This window comes from Balaenoptera borealis (genome assembly GCF_965194805.1).
Source record: "Balaenoptera borealis genome assembly, chromosome: 1".
Lineage (NCBI taxonomy): Eukaryota > Metazoa > Chordata > Mammalia > Artiodactyla > Balaenopteridae > Balaenoptera > Balaenoptera borealis.
The window spans coordinates 152,025,222-152,049,933 of record NC_138860.1 but is presented as its reverse complement, the minus strand read 5'-3'; the positions used below and the strand labels follow the sequence as shown (position 1 = coordinate 152,049,933).

Here is a 24,712-nt window from a genome sequence, read left to right as displayed (position 1 = left end):
TCGTTTAGAATGAACACAAAATGTGAATATATGTCATGGGGTGACTGCCATCTATAAGCTATCCACTTAAAAAAATAAAAAAGGCTCTCAATATGGATAAGATGACATTGTTCTGTTGATGTCAGTTAGCTTATTCCCTTACCACCCCAGGACTACTCAATGCATTAATGTACAATGTGGCCATGCCAACAGAGATAGAGGTTAGGCATAGGCACAACAGCATCAACTTACCCTCACCAAGTCTGAATCTGGCTAGGGAAACTACTGAGTGCCTAAACTGCAAACAACAGAGGCCAATATGGAGCCCTCAATACGGCCCCACTCCTCAGGGGTCTGGTAATGGATCATTTCTATAATGGAGGGGGCAGTGATCTGTTCTTACCTAAAAAGACACTTTTCTGAATATGAAATTGACTCCCCTGACAGCAATGCTTCTGCCAGCACCACCATTCATGGATTTAGGGAATGCCTTATTGATCTATGGCTTCCCACACAACACTGGTTCTAACCAAGGAACTCATTTCACAGTAAGAGAAGTGCAGCACTGGTATCACTGGTGTATACCATTACCTAGAAGCAGCTAGCTTGACTGAACAGTGTAATGGTGAAGATAGTTATGCTGCAGGTTGGGAGAGAATATCCTCAAAGCTTGGGGCTCTACCTTAAAGGATGTGGTATATTCTTTATATCAATGACCAAAACACAGTGATATATCTCATATTGCCAGAAAAAAAAATGAGTATGGGAATTAAGTGGTGGTAAGGGTTCCCCTTATTATGCCTAATAACTTACCAAATTTTTGTTTCCTGCAACTTTGGGCTCTGATGGTTCAGAGATCACAGGATGCAATGTTTCCACAGTACTTCCACTGTATTAGAATTTGAGAATGCCACTTGGCCATTTTATACTCCTCATGCTACTGAATCAACTAGCAAAGGAGGAGGTACTAGCTGGTCTTGATTACCAAGGAAAAAAATCAGGTTGTTGCTATGCAATGGACTATTTTCTAGGGTATGTCCAAAATTAAGAGTTAATGGGAAGCTACAACCAATTTTTTAAAAAGGGTAAGTCCACTGAGGATTCTAACTCTTCAAGAATGAATGTTTGAGATGTCCCACGAAGTAGAGAACCTTGACTATCTGAGGCACTGGCAGAGGAAATATAGAATAAATAGTGGAAGAAACTGGTAAATATCAACCATGGCTTTATGATCAGTAACAGAAACAAGGACAGTAACAGCACACGTGTACGCACACAGACACAGACAAAATTCTCTTCTTACAGTTTACACACTGATCCTATCAACGTTACCCTAGCAGTAACAACACCGTAACTATGACACCCACTTTGTTTCAGCATCAACCACTGAAGTTAGCTTCTATTTTCTTTCAATACTTCGAAACAAGCCTCTGCATCCTGTCAGAAATACCAGTATCAGCTGAGCAGGACTTCTTTCTCATGTGTCTGGGGCCAAGTTCCTAGGGCCCTTCCTCTGAGCTCCAAAATTCTGCTAACTTCAACCTTTCCCAAGCTCTTTCCTGTTTTCCTCCAGTACCAGGAGTGACCTTGTGCCCTCTGATGGTCAATAGGGGCCTCTCCTGGACAGGTCTGTCCTAGAGCAGGCTTCCTGGAGTGGGTGCCATGGATCTGCCCCATACAGTCCCGGCTCTGCACACCCTTCTCAGCTTTAAGTCTCCTCTTGCCCTAGGCTCCCTTCCTCATCGACCAGCAGAACCCACCTCCATGTGGGCCTGATGGTCCAGTTGTTTCCTGCAGTCATTATTGTTCTTTCAACCTACTATATATCTGTGTAACTCATTCCCTATATGAAATCCCCTCTTTTTTAAAAGAGGTGCTAGTGTGGTGCTTTTTTTCCCTTTACCAAACCCTAACTCTAGAAGATAGTTTAATATTTCTAATCAGAGCACACTCTTTGGTATGTTTCTCAGCCACAAAGAGGATTTTTTTTAAGTTATCTCTTGAAATTTTTCTTATTAGCTATAATTACTCTATTTCAAGATCAACAAAAATAATGAATTTACATTAGTTTCTTTTACTAGAAATCAAAAAACAAAAAGAGAGAGAGAGAGAGAGGAAAAGAGATTACCAGTTAATGAATTATCTTGTCAGTTGTGACTAATGTTCAGTGATATCCAAAGAGTGCAAAGGCATCCAAAACTGTTGACTCAAAAAAAACTGTTTTTAAGATTTTTCATCTATGAAGACTACCATCCTATAATTTGACCTTCTCACTATTCTTTTCAAGTTAATCAATAATTTAAAAGAAAGAAAAAAAACAAAAAGACACTGGGTGGTAAGGGAAACTCTATGGAGAAATCTATTTTAGATCTAAACTTCAACTAAAGGAGTGTTTTTATCCTTGCTCAACTTTCCTCTACAAACCACACAGATCCTTGGAAGACAGTGAACAAAGCAAAGTAAACAGAAACTCTGCACTTATTTCAATTTTTAAAAGTCCATCCCATGGTAAAACCTCTAGGTGCAAAAAAAATGTGTCTTAAAGATAAATTTGTCTCTAGAAAAAGATCAGATTTTTTAAATGGGTATCAGAAAAGACAATAAATAAAGACTAACTGGCCAAAATGGGCATTTTCTAAATCAGAAAACCTCAGCACTTATATATTCTGAAAGCTATTATAATAATGCTCAAGATTTGAAAACAAAGCTGTCTTCGCTAGGTTTCCTCAATGAATTAAACAATAGACAAAGAAATATACAGTATATCTGTCTGGATCATAAAATAAATGAGTTGATAAATACCACCCACTTAGTCAATGAGTAAAATTACACTATTAATTCATAAAATTTTTATAAAACATAGCATCTACTCTCTACTAATACAAGTAATTCATTAGTGCTCCTTTCTAACAACAGCTTTCTCCAAAAATAATTTTTTAAAAGGCTCTGGACAATATCCTGAATAAATAAAATATTACAACAAGATGTAGTAAATATACATGTACATACTTGATGTTTGCTTATGACTAAATGAATGGTTTAGATTATGACTGCATATTTTTACACTTTATAAATATGCTGTATTAGCAATGTATTGTCTAGTGAAATAAGCCTTGGAAGATGAGATGGAAGACTTGCTTACTGACTCATCAACATCATGCTGTATCATCTGAGCCAAGTCACTTCATGCCTTATTTTCTCTACCTGTAAAATGCCTTTACTTGCTTACAACTAAGATAATAACTGTTAAAACAAAGCTGTGGAAGAAAGATGTTATATACGTGTATTAAATTTCAACTTCTTTACCCAAAGGAAAAAATCTTAAAAGTTGTGACATGCCTGGGTTACTGACCTTGAAAAGGACAGAGTGATATAAAAGAAAGAGCATGGTTTTTAAAATGAGAAAATCCAGACTTCACCAACTACTATATTTGTGGCCTTCAGTGAATCTATAAATTCTCTAATTTTGAATTTCCTCATCTATGAAATATGAGCATGTATTTCTTAAGGGTTTTAATGGGCATTAATAAAGAAAATTATATCAAATACCTAGCACAGTGCCTTAAGTATTTAAAAAAGTTAGTTTCTCTGCCTTGAACTTATGGGTACGTTAAAAAAACAAATTCCCACTTCTGAATTCACATAAACATCTGATTTCAAGAAAAGCTATAAAGCGCAGAGATTAGGTTCTTCTCCCTCCAAAAACAGTTCATATTAAAAAAAACCAAAACTCTTTTTGGTAGCTCTTTTCTCTGCTAAGGTATAAACTGACAAATTAAGAGTTAGTTGTTTTCACATACTATAATCAACTTACTACAAATATCAAACACACAAAACAAAGATCCTTTCAAACTGCCTACATATACCATTCCTAGCATTGTGTCTTCCACTTTCAGTGTTAAATCTATGAGAAAGTACAAAGAGTCCTCTTTCCTTTCCTCTGGTCAGTAGACATACAAGAGTAATTTTCAGTTCTGTCAAATCCACGGTGATTTCAAAACTAAAGAACAAAGTTAGGAAGGCAATAGTTGAAAACTATTACTTTCTTTTGTGGACATATGATTCATTCCTTAACAAGCAAACAAAACAAAAACCCACTCTGATGAAAGTTAAACCCCAAATATTATAGTAACCTTATTAGAAATCAATTCAGTACTGAATCTCTAGCTATAAAATATATTAACCAAAAAGTATCTTCCGTGACAGGAGAGATGGGATGTTTCCAGGGATGAGAGAATTTCTACAGTTCACCCATAGCAAATACTATTAATTGTAAGATATATCCAATATGTACTCAGAACCTAGCAGCTGAATCCACAAGGGTTTAGCAAGCAAAAATTTTGGCACAAAAAGTGGAATAACATTTACTCAAGAATAAAACTGGAGCCATATTTAGCAGTCTAAAACCTTCTAAACCAAGGAAAAAAATAATCTTGAAGGAAGTTTCTGTAATCATCTGGTTTGCTTTCTAGACAAGGGCTTCAATAGAACTGAATGCTTCTGAACCAAAAAAAAAAACACCGAACAAACCAACACAGAAAAATTTGGTACAGACTCTGGAAATCAGCCACACTTACTCTGGATGAAACTGACAGTTTTCAGAAAAAAAAAAAAGGTGGAGAATAGGTCTGTTTATCATTGCTTTCACCTAAAAACCATTAATCACGAAGGGTGGTATAGGTACCAAACAGAATTTTTCTTCCTTTCTAAATATACACAGTTTCCTATAAAGTACAGCACATTTTGCAGTTCATGGTAAATTTTTTGATGTTTTTGCAACAGCACTTTTCTTCCTCTCCAAAACAACCTCATTCGTAGTCTGCTGTTTCTGTTTGCCTCATCTGCACTTAGCAGATCATGCTTCAGTGACTTAGAAATCCCAGCCACCAAAATTCAAGCCAAAGTTTGAACTGCGGCGGGTGGGGGGCGGGGGGGGGGGCATATCAAGTAATTAAACCACACTTGTAAGGGAGAATGGTTTTACCTCCTATGACTTTATAATGTGCTCTTTTAATCCAGAACCAGTCTCCAATTTTGAGAAAAGTTATGAATTTATTTTTAACTTAAGGAATTATTTTGTAACTACTATAGTTCTCTTGGCATCATCTTCCAATTTTACCTTCTGGCAGTGACACAAAACCACGAAGACTATTCCACATGTTAACACTGGATACTTCAGGTAAAACAGCTCAGTGCTCTGGGAAGTTTCATTATTAAGGACTTACTCAAATTGTTGCAAATTAACATAAATTTAATTTAGAAACCAAAGGGAGAAAAAAAAAGAATTAGTAAGGTTGAAGATAAAGCCTGTATAGTTAGATGATAACCATGCTCTGGAGTTACTGAGACATGTCTCATTTTCTCACTACTAACAGTTTAAAGGATTCAGTTCCTTCCATCTTATGAATTAGAAGATGACCTTGAAAAGTTTCCTTAAAAATAAAATCACATTTAAAAGTGGTATCACCCAATCTGAAATAACATTAGACAGTTAGACATTGGAGACTTTAGGGAATTAATATGACTAATAAAAATGTCTGAAAGAAGAATAACTGTATTAATGAACTTATACATCAAAGATCATCACAAAGTGCTCTATCAAAAAGTGAAACCAAAAAAATTAACAACTGTCTCTTTTTTGCTTTGCTAAATTCTCATTTTACTACTAAGTACCTTACAACATACCTTCTCAGAATGCCATTTTCCTGGGGTATTACACCATTGATAGCTGCCTGCAAACAAAAAACAGAGAAGACATTTAAAGAAACAGAAAAATGCTCAGGGGTGGAGTGGAGTGGGGTGGAAAACACTGTAAAGCAAAATAAGTATACTTTGAAAATTTAAACAAAATAATAAGTGTTTCCTTAGTGATAAAAAATATTCTCCATTAAATGTTTTTCTCCCTCTCTATAATAAAACTGTGTTTTAGATAATCTAAAAAACATGTATTTGGCATCTAATATCCCCAAATCTTGAGTCATAAAAAGCTTAATTCCACAGTCCTCATTCAAGCAAAACACCCACAAAACCAATGTTTAAGGGTGTTAGAACAAGTAAAATCAGTACCTTAAAGTAATCTTTTAACATTATTTCCTTCCTCAGATTGAGAGGAGCAAGATATAAAATCACAAACGAAAAATGCCAATAAGAATTTTAAAATTAGCTCAGGAATTAAATTCATTGTGTTGTGTTACAATCATTATTCTTAAAGAGAAGAATATTTAGAAGGAAAAAATGTATCAAAAGGTCTTTGATAAACACACCACAATTATATCAGGTTACAAAAGGAACAGGAGCATCCCTGGGGGAGTCTCCTTATATAAAACATTCCTGAAATTCGTCTCCAAGCTAACAAGTCACCAATTACCTAGAACATAGGTAAACACATGTGCCATGATTTGGACATTTTTGAAGGCTACTAAGCAAACAGGCTGTTACATCCTGGATTGTGGGTACGTCATTACAGGGTAACAGAGAAGATTCTCTGGAGGAAAAAAATGACTCTTCCAACTTTGCCTTTGCATCATAACAACTTCTTCCCTCCCCTTTCCCATCCACATCCACATCCACATCAAAATGGGAGGAGGGGGGAAGCTAACACTTGGATGTTTTATCAGCTGTATGGAGAGCAACTGCAAAAAGTTTGTGTATTTTGTGAAACATTAACTTAAATATTTGCCAGAGGTAGGTTAAGTTTACAAAGTTATACTGTTGAATGGAAACAACGTAGAGTGTAAGACACTTGCTATGAATTTTGAAAGTTTTAACGCTCCACTGGCAAAAATCAAAGAAATCCACAGATTATTAAAGACAGTGGATACCATAGAACCCTGACAACTCTGGAGGCTCAGAAATCCTCAGAGTCAAGGAAATGCTAAAATCAGTTTTCAAAGCCACAAATTCAATAGAAGCATCCCTGCCTGGTGCCAGGTCAATTATCCCTTTTCTGTTGACAGCAATGGTTCCACATACAAATATCTTCTTTGTTAAAAAATAGAAAATGGTCAAAGAATATTCTATGATGTTGGAAAAGAAACAAAATACCAGAGCTTGGAAAGATTTTGTTCAAATTTTCACTAGGGAATGCCAAGGTATAATGGAAAGAACACTAAGAATTTATAAAGTCCAAAATTTGAATCTAGATTCTCCCATTTATTACTTTGATGACCTTAGTATATATTCTATACTCACTGAACCTCCCTGAGCCTCAGTTTCCTCATCTGTATGAGTAAATACTACATTTTCAGCCAAAATGGCCCTGCCTTTTTGTTCCTTAAAGGCATCAAGTTTTTTGTTTATTTCTTAGGGCCTTTTAAGATACTATACCTGCAGGGAATGCCCTTTTCCCTATTCTTTGTCTGGCTGAATCTCAATCATCATAATTGATGTTTTTGTTAGATATACTTTTTCCAAAAATTCTTCTCCAATCAACACCCCCCCCATAGGTTTACTCTCACAAAGAACCCTGTACTTTTTCTTCATAGCAATTGATAATTACTTATTTGGTGATTATTTGTTTTATGTCTGTCTTTCTCACTAGACTGTAGGCTCCATGATGGAAGAGATGATATCAATTTTGTTCACCACTTTAGTCCCGCTGCCTGGCACAATGCCAGCACATAAAAGGCACTCAATAATCATTTGCTAAATGAATGATGCTAGAGGAGTACAAAGAAAAGCAGCACAGTGGAGACTTGCTTAAGGCTCACAGAAAGCTTCCTGAATGAAATAATGTCTCAACTAAGACTGAAGGGTAAATGAAAAGTAGCAAGATGGGGAAGGGGGCAATACTATTCAGAAGGTACCATGACACACCTCCACTTTCTTTTTAAAATATTTATTTATTTATTTATTTATTTATTTATTTATTTAGGCTGTGTCATGTCTTAGTTGCGGCATGCGGACTCTTAGTTGTGGACTCCTTAGTTGTAGCACATGCACTCTTAGTTGCAGCATGCATGCGGGATCTAGTTCCCCGACCAGGGATCGAACCCGGGCCCCCCACACTGGGAGCGCATAGTCTTATCCACTGGACCACCAGGGAACTCCCCACGCCTTTACTTTCAACCCTTTTCCTCTTCTAAGATCTTATATTATTTTAAATAATGTATTTGTTTTTGGATAGAATGTTAATCCCTGACCTCAACCTTATGTACATAATAAACTCTGTACATAAATAAGTAAAATGTAATTCAGAATGAAGATACAATAAAAGTATGATTTGCTAAAGAAATATAGGATAGGGAGAGTGCTTTTTGACTGTGAGGATTAAGGAAAGTTTCAGAAAAGGGACAGCATTTGATATGGACACTGAATAATGGGTAGATGTAGAAGCAAAGGAAAATTTCAGATGAATTCGACTTTGAACAATGTTAACTTTGAGGTAATAGTAGGATATCATTTGTTGACTTCACAAATATGTATTGCAGTTGACCCTTGAACTACACAGGTTTGAACCGCACACAGGTCCACTAATACTCAGTTTGTTGTTGTTGTTTTCAATAAATACATACGACAGTACTACACAATCCACAGTTAGCTAAATCCGAGGATGCAGAACCACTCTGAGACTTGAGGTTGAGCATCTGTGGATTTTGGTATCCCTAGGGGCACCTGGAAGAGATCCCTCACGGATACCGAGGAATGACTGTAATTGCCAACTATGTACCAGATTTACTAATGCACATAACATAGCATGTCTTCTAGCATGGAAAAAAATCCATTCAACAATTAATTTTACTATGAGAAGTTCAGGTAATATCCAAAAGGAGACAAAAAAGTAATCTTAAAAATCAGAGCTAGATTAAGTAAAACACCTGCTTATTTGAAGCCCTAAAAATACTTTGATTCCCTCCCTCCTTTATTCTCTGGTGAAGAGAAGTGAGACAAAGAAACTTGGGGAATTCATAAATGTAAAAAAAAAAAGAGAAGAGAAAGCTAAAAACAAAACAAAACAATAAAAATGGAAGGGTTAGATAGGAGGGGAAGGACCAGGAATATGTCATAGAGAGGCAATGAAGGTACTATAAGGAGGGATTAGAGAAAATAAAAAATGTGAAAACAGTCTAATATAATGAGGCCTAAGAAGAGACTGTTAGACATATTTGAAAACAGTTTTAGTAAAAACTATATCATAAAAGGCTAAGAAATACAAGGGAAATAAGAAAGTAAGTAAAACTGATTCTTGAAACAATATGAAAAGTATAAAGATAGGACCTGCAAGAAGAATGGCTAAGATAAGTTTTTGTTTGCCTTTTTTTTCTTTTAAAGAATAGTGACTTCTTGAGTTCAAAGAGAATTCATGGAAAGGGAAACAATAAAGACTCAAGAAATAAAGGGTAAACTTAAAAGTTTGGTTCAACAAACTTACCAAAGGCCTATTCATTGCCAGGCACCATGTTAGACTTTGGGTATGCCTGGGTACCTGATCCAGGGCTCAGGAGAGCACAGATAGAGGGGATACCTTTAGAAAAGAGATTAGATTTAGAAAAACCTAGATTATAGACTAGAAATGATACTGATCACATAAGAACCACGTATCATTTGCTAAATGTAAATAATCCCATTGCTAATTTGTTTTTGTTTTTTTTGTTTTTCTTTTTTGGCTAGCAAGATATTATATCTCTCATTCTATAAACAGGAATATAATAATAGGGAATGATTAAATATTTGGCCAAAGAAACAGAGAATAAACACAATATTTCTATTTCTGGGACCGACTCAAACACACTACAGTGGATCTTCAGCAGACTGCAACATATATAAAAAACAGCATCTTGCCTTGATCTACTTTATGGTAGTATGAAAATCCATTTTGGTATAACTATTATTGCTTTTATGCTAATTATGTCCATGACATTTTTAATCAGTTAATTTACCACAATTAGAATCCCAGCCTCTAAGTTCTCTTTAACAAAACTTGACAACACCCTCTGAATCGTCATTTCTCAGAGTCCACTGGAAGACATGTGAGGTATGTTTAAAGTATAGTGGAAGTCAAGGTCAGAGGTGGCTGTAAGAAATATTCTTATCTTCAGCCTCAACAGAAGGAGAAAACCATGACACTCACGGTGGGCTTTAGACCTTTTGGGGGAAGGGAAATGGCAAATTGGTAGATTATAAAACTACAGCATCCTAAATAAATAAATAAATAAATAAATTTTGAAAACTACAGCATCTAATACAAATCATCCCCTACACATATAGAAATCTTGGCTTTGGTCTTTTCATATTTTTAAACAAATGACCCCTGAAGAAAATGCCAATGAGATTTCTTGAGAGGGGAGGGAGATGAGACAGGGATGTACAGACAGCGTCCAAAAACTTCAATGATAACTTCTGAGTAAAGAAGTTGTAGTAACAATAAAGGTAGCTAACATTATATAGTTTTTACTAGGTGCTATGTATTCTCTAGGTGCTTAACTCATATTAAATCATTTAACTCTCATATTACCCCCTCATTTTATAAATGAGGACACCAAGAAAACACAGTGGGAAATCATGACAACACTGGGTAGGCAAAAGATGAAAGAAAAAAAATGATGAATTTCAAAATGTGCTCTTTGAAAGACACCTCTAAGAAAATGAAAAGGTAAGTCATGGACTGGGAAAAGTATTTGTTATGTATAAACGTCCAAGAAGGGATTTATATTCAGAATATAAAAAGAATTCTTATAACTCAATAAGATGACAAACAAGTCAGTAAGAAAATGGGCAAAAGATCTGAACAGAAACTTCTCAAAAAAAGATATATGAATAGCCAATAAGCATATAAAAAGCTGTTCACATTAAATAGTCATCAGAGAAATGCAAATTAAAACCATGATAAGAGACCACCACATGCCTATTAAAATGGCTAAAATTAAATAGGATGATACAAGTTTTGGCAATAACATTGAACAACAGGAAGTCTCATATATTGTACAATCACTTTCAAAACTGTTTTATATATAAAGGTAAACATATAACCTAGCAATATTACTTTTAAGTATTTATCTAAAAGAAATAAAAACATACTTCCCAAAGACTTGTATACTAATATTCATTGCAGCTTTAATCACAATACCCAATAACTAGAAGCAGCCCAAATGCCCAACAACAGGTAAATGTTGTTTTGGGTGTACCACAGTGTCTGGGTGCAATGGAACACTACTCAGCAATAAAAAGGAACATACTACAGATACATTCAACTACATGGGTACATCTCAAAAACATTATGCTAAATGAATGAAGTCAGACATGAGAAAATACTGTATGATTTCGGGTATGTGAAACTCTAGGAAAGACCATTTTAATCTCTAGTTAAAGAAGGCAGATAAAGGATTCCTTAGGATCGGTGGCGAATGATACACAAGGGACAATAGGGAAATTTAGGGATAATGACTGTGGTGGTGGTAGTAATGTAGGTACTTACATCTGTCGAAACTCATCAAATTGTACACTTAAAATGGGTTCATTTTATTATCCATAAAGTTAATTTTTAAAAAGAGAACCACAAAGAAATCTGCTTCAAACACACTAAAATGGCTGAAATTAAAAAGACTAACACCACCAAATGATGGTGAGGATTTGGAGGACTAGAACTCTCACACATTGCTGATGGGAATGTAAAATGGCACAACTACACTGGAAACAGTTTGACAGTTTTATATAAAGTTAAACAAACACTTAACATACAGTACCACAATTCCACTCTTAGGAATTTACCCAAGAGAAATAAAAACATATGTCCACCAAAGACTAGTATACAAATATTCATAGCCACTTTATTCATAACACCAAAAACACTAGATACAACCAAAATATCCATCAACCAATGAATAAACAAGACTGTGGCATATTCACACAAAGGACTGTTATTCAATAATAAAAATGAATTTCTGATACATGCAACAATATGGATGAACCTCAAACATTATGTTGAGTAAACAATGCCAGACACAAAAGATTGCATAGTATATGATTCCATTTATATGAAGTTTTAGAACAGACTAAACTACCAAAATGTGGCAATATAAATCAGATCAATGATTGCCTGGAGCAGCGTTGAGGGTTACTGACAGGAAAAGAGAACAAATTTTCTAATATGATGGAAATCTTGAAGGGAGGGGGACTGGATACACAATGTATACATACACAATGTATACATTTATCAGAACTCATAGAGTTGTATACAACTAAAATCTGTATACGTATATAAATTAGTCATTGACAAAGTTGATTTAACAAAAGAACATTAAAACTCCGGTTCAATTCAGTTTCATGAAACACTAGAAAAATGCAATCTCAGATGCATATATTGTCCCATTAGCTATTATTGTGCCCCATCTGTGGTTTGTACCAGCCCATCATCACTTCCCTCTTTCCTTTTGATACAGATCATGTGTTTCTTTTGGAGAACTACTACTCCTGCCTCATCCCATGTGATACTGAAAATATATTAATCATGGTGACTCAATCTAGACCAATCAGGCTCTCCTGGGAATGTGGCTCTTGAACGAGTGACTAACTAGTTGAAGATGTGTCCTGACAATGGTGCTCAGTGATAAGTTTCTGACAGAGCAACTCGGTTTACTGGTTTTCCTAAGACTTGGTTTGGTTGTTCAAGCTTTCTTTCAAATGCATGAGCTTCTCAGCAACCTTCCAATAAACCCTGCTTCCTATCCTCCCTCCCAGATTCTACTTTGTATTCAAAGACTGATAAACCGAGATTAGATGAGGTTATATGACAAACTCAATACAATACACGTTAAGTTACTAACAGACCACCATTTTTCCAGTCTTCAACAATTATGTCATAGCATTATCATTAGCTTAATTCTTATAGCAGTCTCCTCAGCTGGTCAATCTCTAAATTAATTACTGATTGCAAATCAGTGAAACTAAACACAATACATTTCAAATACAAGAATTTATAAACAAGTAGAAAAAGAAAACCTGTTAAATTTTAAAATTTATGAAAATAGAAATGACAAATACATTTTCATTATATATAATCATATATATATATATATTATTACCAGATAGACTAGTATAGGCAACTCTGCATGTTCCACATGTTTAGAAAGCCTGTGAACTAGAATAATTATGATTATAATATTAACATTGTTTCTATCTCTTGAAAATATTTAAAGTATAGAAAAATGTTTTCTAAATTAGTGCACTTTTTGTTTAATTTGAAATCATTACTCTATGGTATGTCAAATTTCAAGTATTTCCAAAATATCTAAATAATAGGTGTCAAACCCACAAAGTACCAGTATTTTAGCATTTACAACTCCGATCTTGCCATCAAGTGAATTCTTCCAACACAACCCAGGCTTTCTCTTCTCCATAATCAAGGCAGTGTTTTAGACACTGGAGGGAATACAAGGATGACAAGACACATTCCTCCCAGGTTGAGCAGTTACAGAAACAATTTCAATCCAGCATGAGAAACAGTATGGGATCACAAAGCAAGGAATGCCTACTGTGGACTAGTAGAGCTCAAGACCCAGACTTGAATCATTTTCTCCAAGAAAATTTAACTGACTCACACCACCTTTTTCTCAATGACTTTTCATTGTGTTGTACTTACACAGCAATCATTCATCTTATTCATGCATTCAAATACTGCATTCATTCATTCATTCTACCATTATAACCCATTCAACAAATATTTAATTACTAACCTGGAACTATTCTAAGTACTGAGGAAAAAACAGTTGTGAATAAGACAGAATCATCCTCCTCTCATGTTTTTGCCATAAATTGGGCCAATGAGAAATTCTGAAAGAGACCATCATCCTACAGCTGTGAATTGGGGAATTTTCACCTTTGACCTTGTATGGGGAGAAAACGCTCCATAGTCTACTACAACTCTACTTCATTTCTGACACCATATGTGTGGGTTTTCCACACATCAAGCAATTCTGTAACTCCAGGTAAGTGTCGTTGTAACTTAACTCAATTCTGACACTATCTTCCTAGAGACAGAATCAGATCCCACAAGTTAAGGGCTCAGTCCCACAAGACAGTTCCTACTTCAGATGCTAATCGCAAGTTCAGGTTGCCACCTGTGCTTCTGACCAACCAGCTATAAATCGGAGATTTCCACAACCCTCTCCCCAATTCGATTAATTTGCTAGACTGGCTCACAGAACTCAGGAAAACATTTTACTTACTAGATTACCAGCTTATTATAAAAGGGTAAAACTCAAGAACAGCCAGATGCAAGAGATGAATAGGGCGAGGTATGTGGGAAGGGGCACGGAGCTTCATGCTCTCTCCAGGCATGCCACCCTCCTATGTGTTCACCAGCCCAGAAGCTCCCCCAACCTGTACTACTGGTATTTTTACAAATGCTTCAACATGTAGGCATGATCGATCATTAACTCAATCTCCAGCCCACTCCCCTTCCTAGAGGATAGGAGGTGGAACTGAAATTTCCAAGCTTCTAATCATGGCTTGGTCTTTCTGGTGACTGGCCCCTTTCCTGAAGTTATTCACAAGACCAAGAGTCTCCTCATTAAAACAAAAGACACACCTATCACCCAGGAAGTTCCAAGGGATCTGGGAGCTCTTTGTCAGGAACCAGGGTCAAAGACCAAATATTAAAACAAAAAATGCTACTCTTATCACTTAGGAAATTACAAGGGTTTTAGAAGCTCTGTGCCAGGAACCAGGACAGACCAATATAAATCTCTATTATTTCACAAACCTCATTAGTATGATGTTAATGAAGTGAGCTATGAGAAAGAGATCTATTTTGGGATGAAAATTTCCCCAGCTACAGATGTGACTGGGCAAAGAAACAATAGATTTTAAGTGTCCACACTAAAGAAAGACCATGAGATTACGGCTGGAAGCCAATGAGGCCTCAAAAAGATGCTTAATACCATTTCCCCCTCTTTCTTTCTGGGCAGAAAGGAAAATCATTTTTCAAAAATAATTATTTAATTTTTCATATCTGTAACAGACCATTTCCAACAATCTACTATATTTAAATTCTTCTAAATGTACCTTCAAATTCCTATTTTCCAAATATATTAATCACTATGATATTCTTCTCTAAATTTTTCTCAAGTACTCCACTGTATGACTCCAAAACTGATGACTCTTTCCTCCATTTATTATGGACTTCAGTAGAGAAATATATAAGATACTCTAAAGGCAAAAAAGTGGAAGTAATGTGAATGTTCGGAGAAAAGCTGGGAAGAAAGGATGATATTTGAATCAAGTATTAAAACAAGGCTCTTCTAGGGAAAAGAAATTTGACTGAGAGCATTCAGGAAGAGATTTTTTTTTTTTTTTTTAAGTGCAATGTATGAATCTACTTAAGTCTACCCAGGAAACTAAAAGTAGTTCTGTGTGGCTTCAGCAATGGTTTGCATCAGGAAGCAGTGAGAGGCCGGCTGGAAAAATAAGCAAGAGTTAGATTATGAGAGGCAGGATAAAGGCATTAAAAGTTTTACTTAACCTGAAGATAATGGGGAGGCAACTGCTGCAACTCAAATTTGCCATTTAGGAAAATCATTTGGGTAGCACTGCGAGGTGTGAATTGAAAAGGAAAAAAATGCTGGAAATGATGTCCAGGCTTCTGACTTGGGTGACTGCTCCTGCTCCAGTCCTCTCAATCATTAAAAATGGCATGCAATTCTAATGATTCCATTGCTCAAGTCAAAAATCATGTAGTCATCCTCAATTCTTTTCTTTCTCACATACTCCACATCCAATCTATGAGGAATTCTTTATTCTATGTCCAAAATGTAGAATCTCACCAACCTTCTCTGCTTCCACCCTGGTCTAAATCATCATCTTTCCTCTGGAGTAGTATTCCAATAGTCTCCAAACATCCTTGCCCCACACACTTGCTGCCTATTCACATAGCAGCCAGTATGATGCTTATAAATGTCAAGCCAAATAAGACCCTTTTCCTACTCAAAATACTCTTATGCCTTCCCTTATCATCAGAATTGAAGTCAAAGTCCTTATTCTGACCTTACAAGACTACATATTCTGGCTCCAGCTCTCTCTCTCTCTCTCTCTCTCTCTCTCTCTCTCTCTCTCTCTCGCTCTCTGACATCATCTTCTACTAACCCCGCTGAGTTGTTCTGGTTTCCTTACAATTTCCTGCACAAGCCAAGCATGCTCCCACATTAAACTCCTTAACTTATTCTTCCCTTTGTCTGGAATGCTATTCCTTTAGATATCCACGTACCTCACTCCCTCACTTCAGTCAGGTTTCTACTCAACGGTCATCTCAGAGAGGCTTTCCTTAACCCTACTGTCTCCTTGTTTGTTATCTGTCTTCCCTGACCAGAATATAAGCTCCAGATAACTTTATTTTGTTCACTGATGTGCCCTCATCATGAACAAAAGGGCCTAGTACCTAGGTAGTGTGAGTTAATATACACTGAATACACAAGTGAATAAATGAAAATGCCATAGAACATGAGCAAAGGAACAGGCTGGTGAGGATAGGGAGGTTTGAGCCTTCCAGTTTTAGGCATGTTGATTTTAAAGTACACATGGGACATTCACACAGAGATGTCCAATAGATTGTTAAGAATCTTAAAATGCGTGAGTTCAAGATACAGAGTTTGGAGTCATGAGTCATTCACTTTAAACATATTTGTGGAAAAACAGAACTACCAAATGATCCAATGATCTCACTTCTAGTTATATATCTAAAATAATTGAAATCAGGGTCTCAAAAAAGATATTTGTATACTCACGTTCATAGCAACATTATTCACAATAACTAAGAGGTAGAAGCAACCCAAATGTCCAGCAATGGTAATGGATTAAAAAAAAAGTGGTACATACAAACAATGGAATATTATACAGCCTTAAAAAGGAAGGAAATATTGTCATGGGCTACTGTACGGATAAATTGTGAGAACATTGTGCTAAGTGAAATAAGCCAGCCAAAAAATAACAAATACTGTATGATTCCACTTACATAATGTACCTAGAGTAATCAAATTCATGGAAACTGAAAGTACATAGAATGGTGGTTACCAAGAGCTGGGGGGCAGAGGGGGGCTTATAGTTTAATGGGTACAAAGTTTCAGTTTTGCACAATGAAAAAGTTCTAGAGATCTGTTTCTCAACAATGTGTATATATTTAATGCTATTGAACTGCATACTTAAAAGTGGTTAAGATGGTATATTTTATGTGTCTTATATCTCAATATTGTTTTTTAAAAGTATTTGCAAAAGTCTTAGGAGTGGATTGAGTTTACCCAAAATGAGAGGTAGTGTGAACAAAGAAAAGCCTTCACTGATGGAACCTTTGGAATGCCAACATTTAAGTAGCATGTAGGAAAAATCAGAGAAAATATTAAACAGAAGTATCAGAGAAGTAGAAGGAGATATATATGGGCACCTGAGCTCCGATACAAACCTCAGTTACAGTTACATATATGCATCAACCAAATTGTTAATACTGAAATGTTGGCCTTAGAGAATCCACCAGGTATGGTAATTTATTGCCATTAATAGAAAACAGATAAAAGGCAGATGGCATGCAAATGCTAATTTTTATATATTCATTTTATTTTATTTTATTTTTATTTTTATTTTATTTAGTTATATAATTTTTGGCCATGCGGCATGTGGGATCTCCCAGACCAGGGATCGAACCTGGGCCCCCTGCATTGGAAGTGCGGAGTCCTAACCACTGGACCACCAGGGAAGTCCCTATATATTCATTTTATATCTTTGTTTTTAAGCAAAGAAAAAAACTACAGTAACAATTCATATTCAGTATTTAGTTACTATAATTTAACTAGGTCAATTAAGGGAATTTCTATGTTCTGTAGTTTAAGTCTGTTTTCAAATCCTGGTTCTATCATATATTTATTACCTGTGTGACTTCCGTCATGTTAACTTGACTACTCTAAGATTTAGTTTCCCATCTATGAAGTGGAGGTAATAATACCAACTTATTTCATATGGCTGTTATAAGGATTAAATGAGATAATACAAGAAAAGTACTCTGCAAATGTTAGCCACCATAATTATCCATCCCCATTACATGGTGTTTTTGTTTTAATCAGTTTTGTTATGTGCTGTACATCGGTGGTGCATAAATATCTGCCTCATGCTGGGCTAGAAATCCAGATATATAAAGTCCTGCTCCCAATTATCCAAATTCAGATGGTCTGAAATGAGGCCCAGAAATCTTCCTCCCCAACACACAAACTCCTCAAGTGATTCTGATGCACAACGAGGTTTGGGAACAACTATAGAGAGTTTATAGCACACATTTTAGAGACCCATATAAAGTCTGTTAGTCTGCCATTACGTACAGAATCTATTATTTCCCCCTGAACCTTTTATTATTTTGGAAGTTACTTAATGTCTAAAGGCATAGGTTCTTCATAAACTCACTCACATGTTATTAAATATGCTAAAAGTGAGGGCTCTTGAGCCAGAAAGCCGTATATCCCAGCCCCATCATTTACTAGTTGCGTAATCTTTAGAAAGTCACTTAACGTCTCTCTGCCTCAGTTCTCTCATCAGTAAAATGCGGGGTGATAACAGTACTTGCACATTGGGTTTTTATGAAACTTGTTAACATATATAAAATGCTTAAATGGTGTCCGATACATAGTAACATACCCAATAAAGGTGGGCTGCTTTTATTGTAACTGTTGTCATACTGAGAACTACCCTTGTTTGAAATCACAAATAGTTTTTAATCACAAAATTTTGAAGGCAAGGAAAGGACACTACTTAAAAATAGAAAATTTTCCACTCATAACACTTACCAATTGTAGACAACTTACTTCTGGAGATGTTTCCTCTCTCTCTTCACTATTTAAGTAATGGTCTACCATCATCAACATACTCTAACAATTACAGATAAGATGATCAGACTAAAGTAGAAGCGAGTAGTTTAATATCCCTACAACTAACCCTAAACTCAAATTTCTTTTTATTAATCTTGCTGTTTACTTTTGCAATAGAAAAGAATTCCAATTGGCAATCCTGTAACAGGTCCTAAGAGCAAATATTTGGTTTTAATAAGTTCTAATTTGATTTTTTTTTTCAGGGGAAGAAAACAGAAAGCAAAACAATTTAAGAAATATAACCATTTCACAATTTGTTTTTAGTCCAGTGCAAAAAAAGTTCACTGAATCTTTCCAAGCACATATCACTATCAAAATAGCCCAACATGCAGAATCAAGACTGGTGCAAACCAAATTAAAGACAAAGGAATACGAAGAAGATCCTAAGACTACTAATGGTACCCGAGAGACTCACCTTTGTCAAATAAATATCTACAGATGAAAAAACAAATAGCAAACTGGGAGAACCACATAGCTAAGATCAAAACGAACTGACAACCAAGATCTCATTTACTAAAACCAAAATGCAAGAAAGGTAGTTTCTGGTACAGTCACTTACTTTCTTTCCCTGGATTCTTTACTCTTCCTTAGGCAAGTGGATGGTACTTAGACTCTGGTCAGCATCACATAAAGGCCTACACAACCTCTCTCTCTTCCACCTATTATAAAATAACTGCCTTCTGCTCTATCCAATAGCTGGGGGAAGAGGAAGGGAGAAATCCACTAATCTGCCTTTTCTAGATTCAACTGGCAAGCTAAAACACAAAAGAAACAGAAATGTCTGAAGGTTAGCAGTTTGAAGGCTTTATGGAGGTAGACATCCTGCAGTATTCAAGGGAAGACTTTTAGTTGGTTGAGCAAAGCCAACAAACCAGATATGCTTTATATTATAAGCAGCAACATAAGGAAAACACTCTACCTGGTTACCAGCAGTCCTGAATACAGCTACCTCTATTTTGAGACTGATGTTCATCTAAAAATCAATTTAATTCAGGAAAGTAGATTGCAGTTACTCTGTGCAAAGAATTGTGCTAGATATTGTAGATAACAAACGGGCAAGACAGCCCAAACCTTGGGAAACCAGGAGGAGAAATAACAATACAGCATTAAGAAGAATATATAAAGTGTCACTGGCTTAATAAATGGCAACTCCATTCTTCCAGGTGGTCCAACCAAAAACCTCAGAGTTATCCGTGACTCTCTCTCTCTCACTATTCCCTCCTTCCCCACTCATTAACAAATTCTGATTGCTGAAATGTTAAAACACATTCAGATTCTGATCACATTTCACTGCTATCACTCTGGTGCCAAGTCTCCACCTTCTCTCTCCTCCATTATTGTAACAGCCTCCTAATTGATTTCCTGGCTTTGCCCTTGCTCACCTTCAGTGTATTCTTATTTAATAGTGAAGTTATTAGATCATGTCAATGCTCTACTCAAAATCTTCCACTGATATTTTCTCTAGTATAAAAAGACAACATCCTTAAGATTCCTTATTCCCTCCCTCACTCCCCTAATCTTTCTAACTTCTCCTCCTCCTCCTTTCCTGAGCCATACTTGTCTCCCTGATGTTCCTGGAAAAATGTCAGGCCTGATTTCTCACGTAAGGATTTTTGTGGTCACTATTACACCTGCCTGAAACGTTCTTGCCCCCAGATACATGGCTCACTTGCTAATTCCCTTCCTCCAAGTCTTTATTCAACTGTCACCTGTCCACCTTTTCTAAAAAATTGCAGATCACCACCCAACAAACTTCATATCCTTCTTCCCTGTTTTATTTTTTTTCCTTAGCATTATCATTTTCTGATACATTATATAATGTTACTTACTTATATTATTTACTGTCTGTCCCCCATTATGAAAATATAAGTTCCATCACGGCAGGGATTCTTATCTGTTTTGGTTAACTGTTATTTTCCTAGTACTGAGAAGACAACTTTGCATATAGTAAATGCTCAATAAATATTTTCCGGTGAATTTCTGAGTGAAAGTGTTAAGTGAATAAATCTGCATTATTAGATGTCTTTTGGGACATTAAGAGGAATGAAGAGGAAAGGGAGCACCTGACATGTGCAAGGCATTATGTAAAGTAATTACACATCATTACCTATCTCATTTAATCCTCACTCTATGAAGCAAGCATGCTAACAGATGAGGAAAATGACATTTTGAAAAATTAAGAGATTCATCCAAAATCACACACAGTAGCATTCAAACTCAGGCCTCTCTGAGTCCAAAAAGTCCTGCTCCTTTCATCATAAAGCAAGTTGGGGTCTATTTCTTGACAACAACATAGAGGAAAGGGTGTACTTTGAGTATCAGATCAACACAATACAAATCTCTATAATACACTAGCAATACTAATATTTACTATAGTTCCTTGGGTCACTAAGTCTATTTTAGGAACTGAGAAATCAACTCACCTCTGATCTGTGTCTATGTGGAGGAAGGGAAGGTGATAGCTGAGTTGGAGGGTGAGGTGGGGTGGCAGGGGGGTGGGGCTGACTACTACCACCAATATGATTATTCCTAGAAATCTCTGAATTCCTGAGGCTATAGAACATCTTCTAGACTAGTGCTACCCAACAGAACTTTCTGCAGTGATGGAAATACTCTGTATCAGCACTGTATGATACTGTAGCCACTAGCCCTACATAGCTACTGATCACTTGAAGTATGGCCAGTGTGACCAAGGAATTGAATTATAATTTAATAATAAACATAATTATTAAATTATTCGTTTAAACTTAAATACCTACGTGGGGTTAGTACCTTCTGTATTGAACAGCATTGTACTAGACTCTCCATTCCACTTCAACCACCTCCTTCACCTTACTCACTAGCTCACTTGTAATACTTTGATCAATGTTAGATGATGACACTGAATATAGGGCAAAATTCTTTTCCCAAAACTATCCCAAAGAAAAGAGGAAACTGCCCTATAGTTGAGTCTTTACATTATTTTACTTTTGAAGAACAAAAAACTGTTTAGAAAAGACATAGAGCCTAAAACAACTTCAGACAATACTAGTTTTGGACACTGAAAACAGGTTACCAAATGGAATCAGTTAAAAAGAATGGCAGAAATTCAACAGATTTCATATTTATTTAGCAGGGGGGAGGGGGCGGGTGGGTATTAGCTCACAATTAAAAATTTAGATGTCATTATAAATAAGCCCATTAAAGATTACTTGAAAGGGTTTCATTGTAAAGCTCATGAATAGCAAATGAGTTCTTGTGGTTTGAGATTAAAATTCCCAGAAAAAGTACCATATCCAGATTTTTTAAGTGCTCTATCTCAAATCACTTAAGCAAAAATTAAGATCACGTGCTCTGGAAAACTGAGAGACTATTTCCAGTAATGAGGAAGACACGAACATTTAAAATGCATGTGAAAGGTTTGAATAACGTTTCACTAAATGAGTATTTTTAAAAAGCAATATTTCTAAAGTAATAGTTTTTATTATCTAACTTAAAATATGTATGTATAACTTAACAAGCTAAACTTAATGACTATTTCATATACAAGCTTTAAAAAGTTTATATATTCAGGCTAACCAAAATATTTTTATTGGGACTTTCCTGGTGGCACAGTGGTTAAGAATCTGCCTGCCAAATACAGGGGACACGGGTTCGAGCCCTGGTCCCAGAAAATCCCACATACTGCAGAGCAACTAAGCCCATGAGCCACAACTACTGAGCCCGCCTGCTGCAACTACTGAAGCCCATGCACCTGGAGCCCATGCTCCGCAACAAGAGAAGCCACCGCAATGAGAAGCCCGCACACCACGATGAAGAGTAGCCCCTGCTCGCTGCAACTAGAGAAAGCCCACGTGCAGCAACGAAGACCCAACACTGCCATAAATAAATAAATAAATTTATTTAAAAATATTTTTATTATCTTATCATTGGGAAAATGAGAATCATCTCATATTCAGACATATACAATAAACCCTCATTATTTATTTTAAAAGAAGCTAAGCTCATCCACTTCAGTCAACAGTCATGAGGCCCAATGCAAGTCTCTATCCCATACCCTGGGCATTCTCAATCATTCTCACACTCTCTCAATTTTTATTGCCAAAATCTATTTGAAGACAGTTATTTTATGAGCCGTTCACTTAGCACATATTATATTTTGCCTTATAATGTTAATCCTTTTCCTCCCAGCTATGTGTTTTGTGTCCTCAATTAGAGTCTAAGCTCCCATAGGCAAGAACAATGTATTACTTCTTTGCATTCATCATAGCACTTAGAGCTGATTGATTTTCTAGAAGATAGGAAAGCTGTGTATCCAGTGCTCCAAATATACTAAAGAATGACCAAACAAAATTGTCTTCAATCTATTATACAACAGATCTGCAGGACAATTACCTCAAGCTCAGTAAATCTAACCAATTTGTACAAGACAAGTACTACTAAAATCCAGGGTCTTTCCAATCCCAATTCCTAATTGTTGATCCTCTACTGACTGATTACCATCTTATTTGCACACTTTAAATATTAGTACTGAGAAATCAAAGTGCTAAAGGAGTACAAATCATTAAGTTGGTTATATTTTTTCCTTTTTTAGTCCTATAAACTAACAAGTAAGCTCCCTTCGTAACTTTATGTAACTGAAAGTAATATGCAACTTAATGCTCTGCTTACTTCCACCTAGATGAAAAACTCTTCTCCACACCACTACTCTCTCCCCCTAGCCCCCTTCCACTGGTACTACAGGAAGGGATAGAAGGTAAGAGAAACAGGAAGGTGGAGGAGGGATAATAACAGTTAGTGGCAGCAGAGATTGTACATGTGACTACGGCACATAATTTCATGGTAATGTGTCCACTTTGGGAATGTCTTGGGTAGCAATGGTCAGACAACAGCCCAGACATTTTCATTCAGGAAATAATCAGTATTAACAAAAGATAAGGGCTTATAAATAACCAGTGAAGGGAAAAGGCTCCAGGCTGATGAGAATCAAAAGTTCACTAAATCCAAATCTCTTCTTCATTGCTTAATATCAATAAGGGACAGGAATAAAAGAAATTTATACAGAGAATGCAGGATAGTAATTAATCCCAATTCCAGATTTAGAGACCTAAATTCAGATAACAGGTCTATTGTTGACTGTACGTATCATCTTAGGCAAGTCATTTGCCCTCCAAATATGCAAAATGAAAGACATTCTAAGAATAATACTTATTTCCTAGGGCTGTTGTGAAAATTAATGAGAAAGAAGGATACAAACTACTTAGGACAGGACCTGATATATGGAAAGTACTCAATATGCTAATTTTTTATTTGAAGTAGGAGAGGGTGAGCTTTTCCATTTGGTTTTATAGCTCTGGGCAAGGTATTATGTCAGGTAATAAGAGTGTTGAATTGGAAATCAAGAGATGGGTTCATGTCATGGCTTTCTCAATAACTTGATCTTTGACCTTGGCCAATTTCTTTCTCTCTATGAGTCTTTATGTTACCAAATCTGTAAAAACAAAGGGGTTGGGCTAAATGATCTTGTGTTAATCAGAGTTCTCCAGAGAAAGAGAATTAATAGGATGGAGAGAGAGGGGTAGATAGGAAGAAAGAAATTAATTTTAAGGAACTGGCTCATGCAATTATGGAGGCTGGCAAGTCTAAAATCTGCAGGGTGGACCAGCAGGCTGGAGACCTAGGGAAAAGCCAGTGTTGCAGTTCAAGTATGAAGGCCATCTACTACAGACTTCCCCTTGCTCCGGAGAGGCTTTCAACTGATTGGATGAGGCCCATCAACATTATAGAGAGCAATCTGCTTTACTATGTTCACCAATTTAAATATAAATCTCAACCAAAAACATTCTCACAGAAACAACCAGAATAATGTTTGATCAAATATCTAGGCACTGTGGCCCAGCCAAGTTGACACATAATAT

The 24,712-nt window shown here is 36.1% G+C and overlaps 1 protein-coding gene across 3 annotated transcripts in view; it reads right to left on the bottom strand.

Annotated features, from left to right (window-relative positions):
• The window catches only part of FAF1 (Fas associated factor 1), a 481,277-nt gene that overhangs the window by 332,633 nt on the left and 123,932 nt on the right, over positions 1-24,712 (bottom strand). For 2 of the 3 annotated variants that reach the window (XM_082370942.1, XM_082370941.1), the window contains exon 3: positions 5,665-5,711. In XM_082370942.1, the coding sequence (XP_082227068.1) occupies positions 5,665-5,711 (47 nt within the window). Of the gene's footprint in view, positions 1-5,664; positions 5,712-9,349; positions 9,380-24,712 lie in introns of those variants that run through there. The other variant, XM_082370943.1, reaches the window with a different exon arrangement.